Below are 16,820 nucleotides of genomic sequence, written 5' to 3' on the forward strand. Positions count from 1 at the left end.
AAAGTTATGCAAAATGCACCAGTCACTTCAATCAGTTGGTAGAACTACCCATGAATATTGCATTGGGTCGTAGAAGTGTCCTTTTTAAGGTGTGACCACATAATGTGTACTGCTATATCATAAGGTGGGGGGGTCCATGCACACTTATGATAAGTCTTTCAATGCATTATAACTCCACCATAATGCATCATACCTGCTGGTTTTAAGTCAAATGTTACCACTTTGACCATACAATTTGGTCTGGCCCCTCCCTTTCATTGTGTTTACGTTGCACCGTTGAGTGCCTACGTTTTCCTCTCCCTGTCTCTACATACCTTATGGTATACGCAGCACAACACAACACATGGTTGCTAATGTGTTCAACAACAAGATGGCTGCTGAGGCTCTCTCGGGAGACTGGCTCTGCATATGCTACTTGATGAAAAGATTTCACCTGGTCATGGACTACCGCCTAGAGATGTTTGGGAGCCAGAGGTGCTTGGCCCTGTGTATCTGAAGGTGCTGTGTGTCAAAGTGTGTGTGTGTGTTTGTGACGCACACCGACTCCATCCTGGCCAGAGGACACTTTGAGTCATCCTGCACTGTTGACTGAGTAGAGGTCTGGCAGGTCTACTACTGAGAGGCCTGCATAGCGATGGCGACAATGCTTCTCTTTTGCCCCTCAAGACATGGAATGGAGGAAGTGACGCAAATGGCGAGGAAAGGCTCCTCATGCCTTAACTTTCTCCCACGTGCGCACACACACACACGTCACATCTGGGAGCTTGTCGTTATCGCTGTCGTCATGTGACCCAGATTTGATCCTTGAATGCTAATTTGTTCAACGGTTCATATTGGGGCTGCAGGTAGCCTAGTGGTTTAGAGCGTTGGACCTGTAATCAAAATAGTTGCTAGATTGAATCCCCGAGCTGACAAGGTAAAAACATCTGTTGTTCTGCCCCTGAGCAAGGCAGTTAACCCACTGTTCCTAGGCCGTCATTGTAAATAAGAAAGTGTTCTTTCACTGACTTGCCTAGTGAAATGAAGATATGAAAAATATACTGTATACATCCATATGCTTTGTAGTTATGCCATAAAAGGGGATGGGGCCAAAGCCCCTTGAATAATAGGTCAGCCATTACTATCTTCCATTACAATACCTTTTTGACTAACGTACTCATTATATCAGTATGTTTTGGCGTAGCCACCAACAGGCTTGTAATGCCCTCATGGACTTGCCGAACATTTCTCTTTCTTTGGATCTAAGACTACCAGACAACACAAAGTAAGAAATTGCCCAAAGTCTACACATTGTCATTGTGATGTGCAGTCCCGCAACACCGGACACCCTGTCTACTTCATGTGGGTGGACTTACCCATTGACTGTAGATACCCCTGAGAATTCTCCATTTCCTGTTCAGGGGGGAGTATTTCCTGTGGCTGGTTCACAAGGGTTCTCTTTTAGCCTGTCCTCAAATGGCTATTATGGAGTGAAACGTGAGTCTCTGGACATTTCATTCAGATTCAATTTCAGAGTTTTCATTTGCGAAGTGTCCGGTCAGCACTTACCTTTGAGGTTAAAATGACTATTGCCATGTTTGTTAGCCTCCTGGAGACAATATTGATCATGTGTTTGGTTAATTCATTGATATACTGACGTTCAGAGTAATCACTGGTGAGAAGTGATGATTTTGGACAGTTGCCTAACCGTGGCTCTAAGAGCCACTGTGTACCATGTTACAGAAGACCATCTGTGGGGCCACAGACCCCATACAGTCCTTCAGTGTGCCTCTGTTCTGCTACACTAATCAATATTGCTGCCTCTGTCACATAATAATGCTTCCACCAATGGTGGACTTTATGGTAGAGTTTGATGCATATTATTTTCTATTCTGCTCTGTTCGGTTCAATTTTATGTAGCCTACAGGGTACTGTAATGTATCTGTCACTGAGGGAAGGCATGCCTGAGAGGATTTGGGAACAGTTTGTGCAACGAATTGACGTTTTTTTTTTTTATATATTTGCATATTTCCTTTTTTCTTGTGATGACGTCATTTAGTGAATGGGGCAGTGACTGGGACGAAGGAAACAAGCATCTACTAATTTCCATCAAATTCATAATTAGCTGAAATACGTGGACATGGTTGTCAAGGCAACTAATGACACTGCATTATCCTAGAATCTTCCCTCTCTATCTATTTCCCCATGAAACGCTGTAAAGCAGTGTCAATTTTCCCCCATCACTTTGCTAGTGTTTTAGATGTTTGCATTCCACTGTTATTTGCAGTGAGCTTTGTTGTTTACATAGAACAGAAACATTTTGCTTTTTTGAAGGCGTGTGCGTGTTCGCTCCTGATGCATGCGTTTCAACCATTCCATTCCATCCCCGTTTGTAAACCAATGTTTCCGCGAAAGAGATGGCTCATTGGGAATAAAGCGTGTCACCGATTGGTAGATACTTTTGCTCACTTAACAAATGGAAACGTGGACAAGTAGGCCTACCATATTGTCCTATCAATGAGTGAGCATCGAGTGTGGCGGACCTTTGTGAAAGCAATTACTTTTTATGAATTTCATCAACGCGGTGGAACCTCTATAGCAAAGGGGGGAGCGCAGTGAGGATTATAGTCGCCGCTAAAAGGAAATAGCAATATGTGATTGAAAATATATATTTTCTGATATAATTTAGTTAGACGACCTCCCCCTCGTTTAAAAAAAATGTTTTATTATTGTGCGATTTTCTATGTCTATTCGGAGAGAAGCATGTCCTTCGAGACAAATTCATTTCATCCTCACCTGGAATTACAATGGAAAATGTAGGCATGATCAGTTATTTTCCGAGAATCACAATTAAGATCCAATGTTGGTGAATGGACTACTAGACATCCGGTAAAGCTACCTTTTTGAACACTTTTTAATGAACAAAATCTGATTAATGTTCTCCTGTTTGCATAACTTCAAAAGCTTGAAAACGGATTTCCACAGCCTCATTCGAGTGGATAGATAAACACGACTCTCTCAATTTAGGATGGAAGTTAATTATTAATTGAGTGCTGCTTTTTCTATTTTTCTAACAATTATTTTTGACCATATGACACACAATTTTGGTGTAGTTATTTAATATTTGGAATAGACCAGCGCATCCGCGTGTGAACTCCAATCTATGGGCTTTCATTGTGATGTGGCATAGTGTAGGGTCATTTTTTTACTCAATTTATATTGGAATTATTGTATTGGCAACAATTGATGTGCTACAATATCTTCCCTCCTTGTTTAATTTCAAGGAAACATGGTAACGGGCCTGACGACCGCATCTAAAAATGGACCATCATCTTATTGCCCTTTGAATACAATCAGCGACACGCAGGTAAGTCGTTCCTTCATTTTGTTTCTGTTTAGTGCTGCAACGTTGCCTAACGAAACGCGCACGTGAACAGGTCTCGCTCTTTGCGCCTCGACCACGACAACTACCCTCCCATTTTGTGTCTATCTTGTCCGTTTCCCCCCCATAAACGAAGTCATCTAGCAGCAATAGAAAATGGAAGTGTGTGAATTGGCCTAGGCACACAATGACTGTATGACTTGTTCCCGACATGAGCAACGCCACATGAATGCAGATGTCGACACACCAACCGTGCCATCATGCTCATGGCCAGCAAGCCTGCCTAACTTCAATGTGTATGGATATGGTTTTACTTTGATAACATTGTCACGTAGAGGCAGGCACCTGTTTGCTGCCCAAAACCTCAGCCGCGGGAGGCTTATCGATATATAATCTCCCACAAAGAGCCTATAGACTAAGCTCAATGAATGCTACATGATATGGCACATTAGGAAACAGCCACAATAGTTCAATAATGGTCAAAAATACTACAGCGTTTCCCAGTATTAAAGGTAATTAATCCTTAAGGTATCAAGGGAGTTGGTAATGGGTCTACAGTAATTAAGTTGCTTCCATAATTCATGATGCCTCTTCTTCGGAGGCCTATGCACCCTGACACCTAATTACAAAGGACGCTGTTGCTCTGCCTTTTGAACCAGCATGCCTCAGTCCAGAGAGAGATGGGGAGAAAAGGTGGGGTAGGGTGAGGAGCGGTGGGGTGGACAAACATCTGACACTGAGCCGCATGGGAGGAGGGCGAGATGGAGAGATCCTTGGGAAAGGAGGAGAGGTGACACAAAGCCCATTGCACAACGGAGGGCATTGATAAGACAATGGATAGACGGATATGTGTTGATATGGGAGGTGGAGGACGGTGTTGCTCCTTCCCTTTCGTTCCCTCTCTCACTCTTCCTCTCGTTCGATGCTGCAGTGCTATTCTGAGAGAGCCTGCTCCAGCCCACTCACTGGCAGAGAGAGAGCGGGAGGGAGGGAGGTGGGGGGTGGGGGGGTCGGTGTAGCGCTAACACGCTGTGTGCCAGCATGTGCGCTGTCTCTTTAAGACCTGTGTGCTCGCGGTAGGGGCCAGGCATATGCAGATGCTCAGACAGCGTACATGTTCGGAATTCTCTGTTCCATATGGAACCGAATAGACTCATAACATCTCCCTATTTGTGGCCAGGCCGAGTGGTGTGTCTGTCGAAACCGATGGGTCTGCCTAGAAAGCATCACATTAGAGGAGATCAGCTGTTGTCAATACCTTCTTAATTGCTGCATCCAGGAAACGGAATGCAAATGGCCCCCCAGGGCAGTCAGTGATATTAAAGGTACCCTTAACTTTTCAGCACAAGAGACTCCACTGTTTGGGCCTCCAACCCAGCTTTGCCTCCTTTTTTCCCCCCTCCCATTTCGGAAGGATACTCCCATTCCGGGCAACCCCCCACTCTGCTCACATCTGTGGCTTCTCCCCTCCTTTCGCTCCTCTCGAGGCCCAGTCTTCACTATGAGACCTACTCTTCTCCCCTGACACTCGTCTCTCGGTGTCAGTACTATCCATATGGTGTGTCTCATCATCATGTCCCATCTAGCTGTTTTGTTGTTGTTGTTGAAGTCAAAACATGTCTATTCTCTCGAAGTTGATGTTAACGTAGTGTGATCTCGCAGGTCCTTACCTAACGAAGGAGTATAGGAGAATGTAGTCCTCGGGAGTCTATGACTGTGACATTCAAGGTCTGGTGTGAAAGGATGAGCTTTTCCCGAATTGTGTTTCATGTTACAGATTTGCTGACCGTATGATGATTAGATTCAATTAAATCGTTGCTTTTAAATGAATGCAATAATGCAACATGCATTGTCATTTTTACACCGTGGATATCACGCAATCTGAAATATGAATCGATTTAGCCAAACTGAGTGAATGTATGCACTTGTTAATTACTGCTTATACCAGTCATTAGCTAACTGTTTATGTAGGAGTAATCATGCATGCTTGTTCAGTGCTTTTGTACACCGAGTGTACAAAACATTAAGGACACCTTCCTAATATTGAGTTTTACCCCCCCCCCCCCCCCCCCCACACTTTTGCCCTCAGAACAGCCTCAATTCTTTGGGGCATGGACTCTACAAGGTGTCAAAAGCGTTCCACAGGGATGCTGGCTCATGTTGACTCCAATGCTTCCCACAGTTGTGTCAAATTGGCTGGATGTCCTTTGGGTGGGGGACCATTCTTGATACACACTGGAAAGGGTTGAACATGAAAAACCCAGCAGCGCCTGGCACTACTACCATACCCCTTTCAAAGGCACTTAAATATTTTGTCTTTCCCATTCACCCTCTGAATGGCACACGTACACAATCCATGTCTCAATTATCTCAAGACTTAAAAATCCTTCTTTAACCTGACTCCTCCCCTTCATCTACACTGATTTTAAAGTGGATTTAACAAGGGACATCAATAAGGGATCTTAGCTTTCACCTGGATTCACCTGGTCAGTCTATGTCATGGAAAGAGCAGGTGTACTTAATGTTTTGCACACTCAGTTTACGTCTTGTACCTAAACTCTCCTAGAATAGAAACACGATGGCTAAACTGTGGACGAAGAAAAGGTCATCCATTGATCAACTTGCTGTCTTCTTCTATTTGCAGTGTCAATTTAGAATAAGTAAAGACGTAGAAGTTTGAAGAAGAAAAAAAAAAAGCAAAGAAAGAACCTCAAACCTGGATTACGTCATCATCACTGTCTTGGCCAGGTGGAACAACTAAGGGGACGTTCCCCCCCTCTTTAGATCCAGAGGCTGTTTGCTAATTACAACAGACTTTCTACATCCCTTTTTTTATTTTCTCAGTATTTTTTTTTTTAGGGGGGGGGTGGGGGTGGGGGTGGGGTGGGGTATTTTGGACCTTAATTTGGAGATTTTGGACCTTAATTTGGGGATTTTGGACCTTCATTTGCACGGACTGTTTTTCTTTCTTCCCCTGTTTTGTTTCGAGCGAGACCTAAACCAGTGCCATACGAACTGTGCAAGAAAAAAGAAAAAATAACTACAACGAAACTACCAAAGTCACGCTTACCATTCATACCTCATGTTTCACTTAGTGTTATCTTGACTTCACACAGCGTTCAGATTCAATATCAGAATAGTCGTTTTCTCATTTGTCTCCCTAACACATAAAATACACATTTCATATCCTTATTACATCAAAATAGCATTGAAGCTCAAAGCGTACATAAAGTTATAACATTCTATCAATCAAAAAGTAGTTAGAACCACGTTGTGGAGAGTTAGCCTAATGCCTGTAGTTAAATGTACATTTACTGTCCTTCGTCAGTTAAAAAAAATATACATAATTTTCTGCTCCTAAAATCTTTCAGATTTGGATGAATAGTGCATTATTGGTTCATTCAACTAATCTTTAATGGTGACCTGTATTTGTTTGTAGTACATTAGTTGGAGAGTGGTAAGCAGTGATAACTCGCAAACTTGCTCAGGCTCTGAAAGCTCGGCCCCAGATCGATCAATCGAACTAGGCGTTGACTGACTGAAGGGCAAGACAAGTCACATATAACGTGATACATTGACCTCGCTGCTATTTTGTCGCTACTTTGCTTATCTCCCTCAATTATATACCTCACATTTTTCTTCTTCTTCTCTCTCTCAGCATCTCTCTAGCATTCTCCCATACAGCACATGTAGGCACACCACATTTAACAATCTGAAAATCCCCAGTTTCCTTTTAACCCGGATGATATTCAAACCCTTGTGCTCCTATTTTCTTCCTCTCAAAACATGCAACACAGCCCCCCCCCCCCCCCCCCCAGTGTATTGACGGTGTCTGTCAAAGGAGATAGCACTTTAACACATAAGCCGTATCACACCAGCCATACTATGACCCAACATTTAGATCTACCATCTTACCCTGTTTTAAGACTTCTTTGCATCAACAACATCTCGTATAGTCACTTTCAAATATAGGCGCGCTCATACATTCAGGGATACAGTGAAGAGCTTCTATGACACTAGGATACCATTTCCCACATTCATTTTCAGAAGAAAATCCCTTAGAAAGCTATTCATATTAGATTGTTCTACTTTTCTCGTTTAGGTCACAATGACCATGTATCTGTAGTCATCAGCCCAGGTTAGGTTAGGCTGTAAAGGGACCATCTCATAGTGTACATTTTCTCCACATATTCTGCATTGAACCAATGAATCCAGACATTTTCATGTCTGTTCTGTGGGCGGAGCCGCGCTGTCCTGCCAGAACCGGGCCCAAGCCCACCTTCGTTCTATTCTGTTGGGCCGAGTTAAACTCAGAGCAGAGACACTCCCGCAAGGGGATCAAACGCACATAGATCCTTAGCCTCCTTTCGTCCCTCCACCTCCCATTCACCAGTCCCTCCTTCCCCCTCTCACCTTTTCCTAATTCACCAACAAACAGAAATTACTATCTCCGGCTGCCTTTATTCATTTGGTCCATCACTCTGCTGTGTTATATCTTAGTTTTCCCTTTCTCACTAAGTTAGGCGTGAATTGTGTGGTCCCAGTTTGTCTCAACTATATATGCTGCTTGGTACATTTCTTCAGTACCCATTTTCACCGGACCTTGTTGACAAGCTTTTGTGATTGGTCCTTTTCTCAAAGCGCAAACGTTTTTTTTTTTTTTTTGGCTTTTCCAACCACTGCATTTAAGTCCGAAATTTAGAATCCCAAGTCTCTCTGAATGATATTTCCTCAATTGACCACCCCACCTCTATTTCCTTTCTCTCAATATTCAACGTTTGTGAACAAATAGAACATTCAGTGCAGAATGACACTATCAAGCTAATACTGATAATAAACCAATCTGTTCTAGCGCATGTATGGACATGGGGAATTAGAGGCACCTAAAGCTGCCAACACCATTGTTTACAATTCACACAAAGTTTTACATTAAGGTTTGCGGGTCAAATGCAGAAAACTGAAGTGCCAATTCCAAGTGATAATCTAATTAAGCGTAGGTGAAAAGTACTCAAATAAAGAAAATGAAGTTTACATGCAACCCTTAATGTTTACAGACCACACCTGCCCTTCAAATAGGATTCGCTTGCTACCTTATTCATAACTTTGTGGGATAGTTCAAAAGATTCCCGACGGGTACGAAACGTTTACACATTGATTTTGTTTACAAGATAATACTGCCTCTCATAAAGAAAGACAACCCACGCTTGGCATTTTAGTGAGGTCTGCACAGGAGAGACCACAAACATGATCATTACTCTTTCCATTCCATTAAATAACACTTTATTGACTGATGTTTACAATATATACATTTTCCAGCATCCTCCTCGTCTATTTTGTTTTTGTGTGCTAAGTTGAAGTTGTCGAGACAAACTTCAAATGGTCCTTTCACAAGTATAGCCATAATATAGGCCAGTACATGCCAAGGTCTAGAACGTAGAAATATAGGAATATATAAAACCTCAACGTTTACATGAGCTGCTTGCGAACAAGAATAGATTTGTATTGATAGCTTGAGAGAGATGTTTACATAAATGCATACAAGTTACACGCCACACGCATTGCTTGAACAAGCAAAAACAACAATCACTTTTAAACATCGTAAAAACAGTCACCCTAATGTGTGTTCTGTACACGAAAGCACTAACAAAGGATTAGTTCATCATATTCCAGTTGAAACCTTGAGTAGAAGCTTTTTATATTTTTTAGACTTACACGCCAGTGAAATTCAAAGAAGACACTTTCCCTCTTGGAAGAGGACCTCTATATTTGAACACCCGGCGGGGCGGGCCTTTAAAAAATCTAACTTTGGCTCAGAAACGCTGAAACGTTGAAAAATGAGGCCAAGAACCTACAGAAGGATGTTCAGCAACTCCCTCATATTTTCCCTTGTGTCCGGCCTCGTCCTTTCTGCCGTCACCGTCACCACAGAGCGCCGCTCATCCAACGGCGGCCCCAGCGGCACCACCCTGTTCCTCCTCACCGACTTTGGGAACAAACCGATGCCGCCACCCCCGGGGGGGGCGAAGGTGGCGCCTAAAACGGCTGAGATGGAGGACGCTCACGACGGCGAGCCGAAAGAACCCGAAACGCTCCCCAAGCCCCTCCCCCAGATCAAGCTCCCTCAGAACATGACGGCAGCTGACGCCCTCAAGCCCCCTCTGGGTGCTGCCCAGGTGGCTCCGCCCCCCCGGCGCCTGGTGGATGTGGACGTGTGTCGGGCCTACTACGACGTCATGGGCCAGTTAGACAGCACTTTCAACTGCTCCAAGGGCACCTACATCTACTGCTGCGGCACCTGCCACTACCGCTACTGTTGTGATCACCAGCGTAGCCGCTTGGACCAGGAGTCGTGCAACAACTACAACTCGCCCGGTTGGCTCGACACACCGCAGACGAACCCCCCGCTGTCGGGGAACCGGGGTGACCCAGACTCGGAGCAGCTGCAGCAGCAGAGCAACAGCACGGCGTACGTGATCGGAGGGGTGATCTCCGTCACCCTGGTGGTGGCCGTGGGCATCAAGGTGGCCTTCCACAAGATGTCCCGACGACCCCGGAACAGAGACATCAACATGCCCAGGTGAGAAAGGAACGGAGAATTGTCTTTGAGCAAACGATCAGTAAACAGTCTGAATAAATGGCCGTGTGGGTGTATGTGGGTCTGTCAGTGGGTTTTTAGTCTTTTTTTTTTTGAAATCCATTGAGGCCACAAGCCACAGGGGTGATGAAACTGAACCACGATCAATGAACAAGTAGCACATTTACGTTGGTGGCCAGCTAAGTCGAATGCTCTACTTTTGAACGGAAAGTAGTTTGTTCTACTCTCTCGCTCTTGTCCATGATTTTTTTCCTCTTCTCTCCTCCTTCTCCCAGAGCCCTGGTGGACATCCTGCGCAGCCAGGCCAGCCCAGTCCAACAGGGGGAGAGGAACGACAGCAGCGTCCTGACCAACGCCATCGTAGGAGACGGCCTCGGTCGTCCCCCCAAGAGCCTCTACACCCCGGTGCTCCAGAGCAAAGACAACCGCAGTGAGTGACGCAACAGAACGCATTTGGACAACACTGTCATAGCAATGTTAGTGTCCTGACACTAACGCTGTTATTACATTGTAATAACACAGTAATAGCCTGTTTTCAGATGCACACGAACCCTTACAGTGATGATCGCGGACAGCGGAGGTGGACGCAGTAGCCTGGTAACGCTGACTGTATGGAGTCGCGCTCAACAATGCTTGCACTCTGAACACGCTCACGTAACCCCACCGCACACACTCCACCACACACGCAAACAATGCTCATGATTCACGCGTACACGCACGAGTGGCTGTACCGTCAGTGTTCGCTGTGCTCTCTTGCAGTTGGCAACTTGCACCACAATTTTATCCAGGTGTCTGGTTCCAGTCCCAAACGCTCGGCTGCTAAGGGTAAGCCTAACTAGCTGACACAGGCGGCGGGGTGTGTGAGTTGGCCTCGTGACACGTCTGTCTGGTGTTGTACATGTCCCATCGGGTGTTTTTCCCCTCAGCACAGTCGCTGTTTCCTTAACCCCGTCGCTGTTTCAATGCTCCCACTCACTCTGTGTGTGTGCGTCTCCCTCGTAAGTGTCTCAGTATGCGCTGTATACATACTGTATCCGTTTGTGGTGTAAGTGTGCTTACTTACACTATGGGCCTTGGCTTGAGTGAAGTCAGTGACCTGAAGCCTGCACGTGTTACTCCACAGTGGTCAATGTCTCCCGTGTGTTCCCTCAGTGGTTATAAAGATATTATTGGCTGTTATTGCCCATTATTGTACATGGTCAATGGCCAAAGTGTCAGACAATCATCTTGGCTTGTTTTATATGTTACCTCATACTAGTCGCCTTAGAATGACTTGAAAATGTACAAATTACAAATGGCAGCAATTCTCTAAGACTAGTAATTTGTAAGGAATTGGCATGTTTCGTCAATGTATATGTACCTTTAAGTTAATTTTAAATACATGTTGGCCCGTTATAAATGTAGCTACCCACCATATAGGTGTTAGGTCCTTATAAATATATATGTGTGTATATTAGGTCCTTATAAACGTACTCATACGGTATATATTATGTTAATAAACATGCTAGGTCATTCTAAATGTATCCCCGTGTGTTAGGGCCCTGATTAATGCTCCCGTGTGTGTCGGGTCTTTGAAAATGTCTTCCTCTTCCTCCTCCAGAGCGCGTGCCCCGCATGAACAATGCCCAGCTGGCCTCCACGGGGACCCTCCTCACCGGCAAGCACAGCAGCTCCGGCCTGCACCCGCAACCCCCTTTCTCGCACTCCTTCCACAACCTGGCCCAGCTTCCCCCCTCCTACGAGGCGGCCATGAAACCTGAGATCAGCCGCTACAGCTCCCTGAAGAGACTCGGTGAGGAGGGGAGCAGTGGGGGAGGGGCTGGAGTGAGGTCTGGGTGGCAGCCGCTGCTGGGGGGGGGGTTAGAGAGAGAGAGCTCCAGAGATATGTGTGTGGAAGAAGCAATGACAGGCGAGATGCAGCCGGCCGACGGTGTGTGTCAGACGTATTCCCTTTTGTTGTGCCTTTAATGTAGGCTGTTATAATCTATAGAATGGGAGTTGATAAAGGCTTGTTCGTTCAGAGTAGGTGACCCAGAAAACTATGTAATAGGGAGGATGTATAGGGGGATTGTAGAATACACAGAGAGAGAGAGGAACCAACGGTTGGCTAATGGTCACATTTCAGTTTGCTTTCAGGGAGCTCAGTCCAGGGAAAGTCTTTAAAGATAAAAGACTTCTTAGGACGAGAAATGTTGGAACACTTTGTTTCACCCGATAATGAATGAATTTCACTAACTGTTATTTCTACATTTGTTTCTTTCATCGTCTTTCTTTAAAAACTCAACCCCCCCCCCCCCCCAAAAAAAAAAACAGAGAAAGATTTGGAGGACTACTCTGGCTACTACTCATCGAAGCGACGACCTAACAACGCCCCTCTGTCGTTCCACTCATCCCAGCACCACCTCCACTGGAGCGGTGACTACACTCTTGGAGCCAGGGGTACCCTCCCCCTCCACTCCTCCCGGACACATATCCACGTGCCCACATCCACCCCCAACCCCTACCCTCTGCCAGCCCAGTCATCGGGGTACCAGGCTGCCTTTGACAAGGCCCCGCGGAGGGTCATGTCCCAGGACCAGCTCCTAGCGCTTGGCGAGGGCAACACCCTCTCCAGACTCTCCAAGAACCAGCAGCACCAGTACTACAAGGCCATGACCACCAGCAAGAGCTCCACCTCACAGACGCTTCGCAAGTCCCACGAGAGACTCCTAGTCTCGCCCGACCGTCTGGAGGAGAGGATGGTGGGCATGGGCATGCCAGGGGTAGGCGGTATGGTGGGTATGAGCGGGATGGGGGAATTTGGGGGGATGGGAGTCCCGACAATGGGATGCCTCAGCCACAAGGCCCAATCACAGCAGAACATCTGCGTCACACCCTCGCTGGACCGCCATCACATGATCAAGATGAACTCCCACCCCACATCGGGCCACGAGCTGGAGATGAGTGTGGTGGGCCACCCGGTAGGAAGCTGGGGGGACCCTCATGGGCACGGACCAGGGGCCGGGGTAGGGCAAGGGAGCGGGGCGGGGACCATCGGGGGCCACAACGTGCGGAGGATGGCATTCGCCGCCAAGAGGCAGAACACCATCGAACAGCTCCAATATATCCCCGGTGGCGGAGGAGGGGGCCAGACATTGAGGACGGCTAGTAAGAACGAGGTGACCGTGTGAGAGAGTAAAGCCAACAGTGAAGGAGAGATGAAGGTCGTGTTGAGAATGTTCAAGCTGAACCTGTTCACGCAGAAAGGAAAGGAAAGGGAGAGGAAGAGAAGGTCAATTGGGGCATGATGGAAAGATAGATGAATAGAAGAAGAAACAAGAGAGGCAAGGGCAAGCTGATGAGAGAGAGAAGGATATGACGGGGATACTACGTCCCAACAAGAATGAAAGATGTGAGAGAAGAGTGGATGCCATTGTTACCTGTTGCCAGGAAACACAGAAAATGGCAATGATAGAAAGAAACCATTGAGAAAATAGAATTATTAGAGGGAATTTTGAATGAAGCCTATTGATTTGATTCATGTTATTGTGAGTCTTGGGAAAGAGAATATTCAACCATATTGTTGAGGAGGGAGAAAGAAAAAGGGCCATGTATAGAGCAAAAAAGGAACAATTTCACAAAGTTTTTCGTGCTATTGAAACATTATCCGAGCACATGACTTTTACTAGTGGATTAAATGGTTATTGGGTTTCTTGTTGCTCTGACAGAGAGAACGAAACTGTCTTTGAATCTGAACAGACACTGAGATGGAATGCAGAACAATGTGATGGTGGTTTGACTTTTGTAAAAAAAAAAAATAGTACAAGACTGTAAATTGTTGTTTTTTTGTAAAGGAATAAAGCCCTGTTAGACAGTATGTGTATTCTGGGGGGGTATCACACAGCTATAGCCTGATGACTTAATGGCTGACACTGAGTGGACATTTGAGTTGCCCTGTGTCACTGTCCTAATTTTTGATTGGACGACTTGAAAATAGACACATTTGGAGTACTGTTGCTAGCTACCACAATCTCACACTACAGCCATAACTTAGTCTGCAGGCGTTTTGTATAAGGTCATGTAAGGGTTGAACCTCTTGATTATGGCTGGATTTCTTCAGTTATTATTAGCATGATTTGACACAAATATAACTTTGCTGCATGACCTTTGCACCCTCGCCTGATTGGCTGGCTGGTCGACGTGATGGCTGTCATTCCCATAGAGACCCAAGTCTCAAATGAGGTCAGTTTCCAAACTGTGGAGCTGATTCCAGTTATGTTTATAGTCGCACAGAAATGCTTTGACACTGTTATTCGATACACAATGTCAGTCACGTTTATAAGGAGTTAAAGACCACCTGAAAGGGATAAAAACTAAACAAAATTGTTGACCACATGAGAATGAAAGCTCAGTGAAGATGTGTTAATTTTGAGGGACACTGCCATGCAGAGGATTTACCTCGTGGCTAATGCAAGGGCTTTGTTTAGCCATACCTGCCCATGGGTCTGTCCCTTAAAACAATCTCCAAAACCAGTCAAGCTCCTGCTCCATTGATAATCCTTTCTGAGCTGTTTACCAGGATTGTGAGGTAAAAACATTGATTTGTTAGTAGTTAATATACCAATCACTACTCCGACTTCTCTGAATTCCACATGACTGTTTCTGAAACTCAAGCCGTTCACAATATTTGGAGGAATGGCGGGAAAGGGAGAACAGAAGACAATGGACACAACACCAAGGGCTATTCTGAAAACTCTTTATGTGTGTCTGTGGTCTGTACTATGTCGGCTTTTTCTGTGTCAATATTGGAGAAAGTTTGTGCAACCTTGCAGAAATGACTGACACATTTTGTAAGTGTGAAGAAAACAGAGTCAATGCTGCAAAGCTACTTTGTGCCCTCGTGAGGTTGACATTGAGTGTGACAAAAAGCCATCATACTATTGTTTTTTTTACATTGCAGGGGTGGGGGTGGACCTAATGCCGTATTTTGTACATTTACAAAAGTTTATTTTTTTGTGGGTTTGACAGATTATAACATGGAAGATGTGGTCATTTTTGGCCAATTTTGAAAGGGTTGAACTCTCAACTTTGACTGAAGGCATAATGAGACCATAGTATTTACAAAATCTTTGTATAGTATTTTGGCTCGCCCCTTTAACTGTGACTGGATAAAGACAAAAATGTATTACTTTCAGCCAGACAATGTTTTTAAAGCTCTATGATATGTGTTTGTGTTTATGGTCATGGTTATGATTACTATAGATTTACTCTTTTATTATTATCATCATCACCATGATTATTAGTTCCCCTATTATTATTTTTTATTCTCTGTGAAGCTCAATGTTTCCTGGATTTTGAATATTCATCTTTCTAGTGGATTTTAACCTTTTTGTATTCTTGATTTTAAAAAAAGCAGATGCAATCAAAGTGAAAAGACAAACTGCATGAAGATGTCAAAGCCAGTGTTTGCGATGTCATAGTGCTGACTTATGATGTCATGGCGTGTATGTGTAATGTACATGCGTCTGTATTTGTGTGCCCGGGTGGGTATTTTCATTTCTTTTCAGGAATGCTGAATCTCACATTTGATCTGACTTGGGATATGGCAAGTAAGACAATTGTGTTTCTCAGAGAATCCACAAACTATTTCAAACCCAAAGCTATGATATTATTATTCATATTGGCTTTTTGGATTCAAAAGCCTAGTATCAGAAAGGACATCAATCAAAGCTGTCCTTGTAAAGTGACATTCACCAAAGCAAATGTAACTAAATCTACTTTTCTCACATTTCAAGGTGTAGAGCAAAAGCTATACAATTCCATTGTTTACATTTTTTTGTGAAAATTTGTGCATTTCGTTATAAGATTACATTTATGTGACCGGAATCTCACTCGTTTCAAGAACTTTACTATTTATTGTAAAGAATGAGGATTTTGCTAGAATAGTTTGGAGAATGTATTGTGACTTGCCTTGTTGTCTAACATGATTATGGATCACCAATTATAGGACTAGAATGGTCCAATGATTTTTACAGTAAGAACTTCAGATTCCATAATTGGAATCTTGTTAAACTTAAACGAAGAGAGGCAAAATATATTTATGTCACAGAAAGATTCAGTTATTTTAAATGTATGTTTTTATTGTACTTTTGAAGGTTTACTGATGTTGTGATTATGTTTTTGTTGAGTACGCCCTCATAATTCTGTGTGCCTGTAAATGTACTGTTGATTAATGTGTGTGTGTGCGCGTGTGTGCGTGCCTGCATGCGTGTGTGTGTGTGGTCTGAGGAAATGATTCCAGGTGTGTGTGGGTGAAGGTAAGAGGGAGGTTATGGTATAAAATGGTTGTTTTGGTGTGTGGCTCGTGGGGTGACATTTAGTGGCGTGAGGTTTTCCAGATAGAAGGAAGTAGAAGTAAACATGAGATAGCTTTATTGGCCCCTAATTGTATTGTGGGACAATGAGGCAGGGGTGTACTGTATTACCTCAGAAAAATGTATAGGGATTAATCTAATAGATAAACCCCATGTCTGTTTCCAAGACTATTAAGTGAAGATCTCACAAGCGTGCAACCCTTATTTTGGTTATTGGTGAATTCTCGCATTTGTAGAATCATACTGTTCAATTGATAATAACAATAAAAAAAATCCCAACAATTACAAATGTTTTCTTTCACTGGGCTATTGGTGTTCATCAGATCAACACAAATTATGATTGTGATTATTCTATGTAAATCACTTTGGCTCATTGTTTTATGGGTGGACTGACTGATCAATTATGGATAGGAAACTGTCATTCACTTGTCCAGAATTTAGGTCAGAAATCACGTGAGAGAATGCATTTTCAACATCATTTTTATTAATTGTATGTATCTATTGTTTCTTA

The 16,820-nt window shown here is 44.1% G+C and overlaps 1 protein-coding gene across 2 annotated transcripts; it reads left to right on the forward strand.

Moving 5' to 3' along the window:
* The first annotated feature begins 2,484 nt into the window (after nucleotides 1-2,484).
* Nucleotides 2,485-16,598, forward strand: LOC110496812 (protein shisa-7). 2 transcript variants are annotated; one of them, XM_036952716.2, is made up of 6 exons: nucleotides 2,485-2,868; nucleotides 3,264-3,346; nucleotides 6,006-9,938; nucleotides 10,232-10,386; nucleotides 11,557-11,748; nucleotides 12,270-16,598. In XM_036952716.2, exons 3-6 carry the CDS (start codon nucleotides 9,196-9,198, stop codon nucleotides 13,124-13,126), a joined length of 1,947 nt encoding a protein of 648 aa, XP_036808611.2. In that variant the 5' UTR covers nucleotides 2,485-2,868; nucleotides 3,264-3,346; nucleotides 6,006-9,195; the 3' UTR covers nucleotides 13,127-16,598. The 2 variants fall into 2 exon arrangements, with proteins under 2 accessions (XP_036808611.2, XP_090062922.1); XM_090206796.1 differs by lacking the exons at nucleotides 2,485-2,868; nucleotides 3,264-3,346 and adding an exon at nucleotides 10,716-10,781 and having other exon boundaries at nucleotides 7,932-9,938.
* The last annotated feature ends 222 nt before the right edge of the window (nucleotides 16,599-16,820 follow it).

Source organism: Oncorhynchus mykiss, chromosome 18 (genome assembly GCF_057628025.1).
Source record: "Oncorhynchus mykiss isolate SJ-2025 chromosome 18, ASM5762802v1, whole genome shotgun sequence".
NCBI lineage: Eukaryota > Metazoa > Chordata > Actinopteri > Salmoniformes > Salmonidae > Oncorhynchus > Oncorhynchus mykiss.

What these genes read in the sequence shown, in the direction of transcription:
- LOC110496812 (XM_090206796.1), top strand. Translation starts at nt 9,196, where the DNA reads ATGAGGCCAAGAACCTACAGAAGGATGTTCAGCAACTCCCTCATATTT. An exon ending in CCAGAGCAAAGACAACCGCA is followed by an intron (nt 10,387 to 10,715) that starts GTGAGTGACGCA and finishes GCTCTCTTGCAG; the next exon opens with TTGGCAACTTGCACCACAAT. An exon ending in CAGCTCCCTGAAGAGACTCG is followed by an intron (nt 11,749 to 12,269) that starts GTGAGGAGGGGA and finishes AAAAAAAAACAG; the next exon opens with AGAAAGATTTGGAGGACTAC.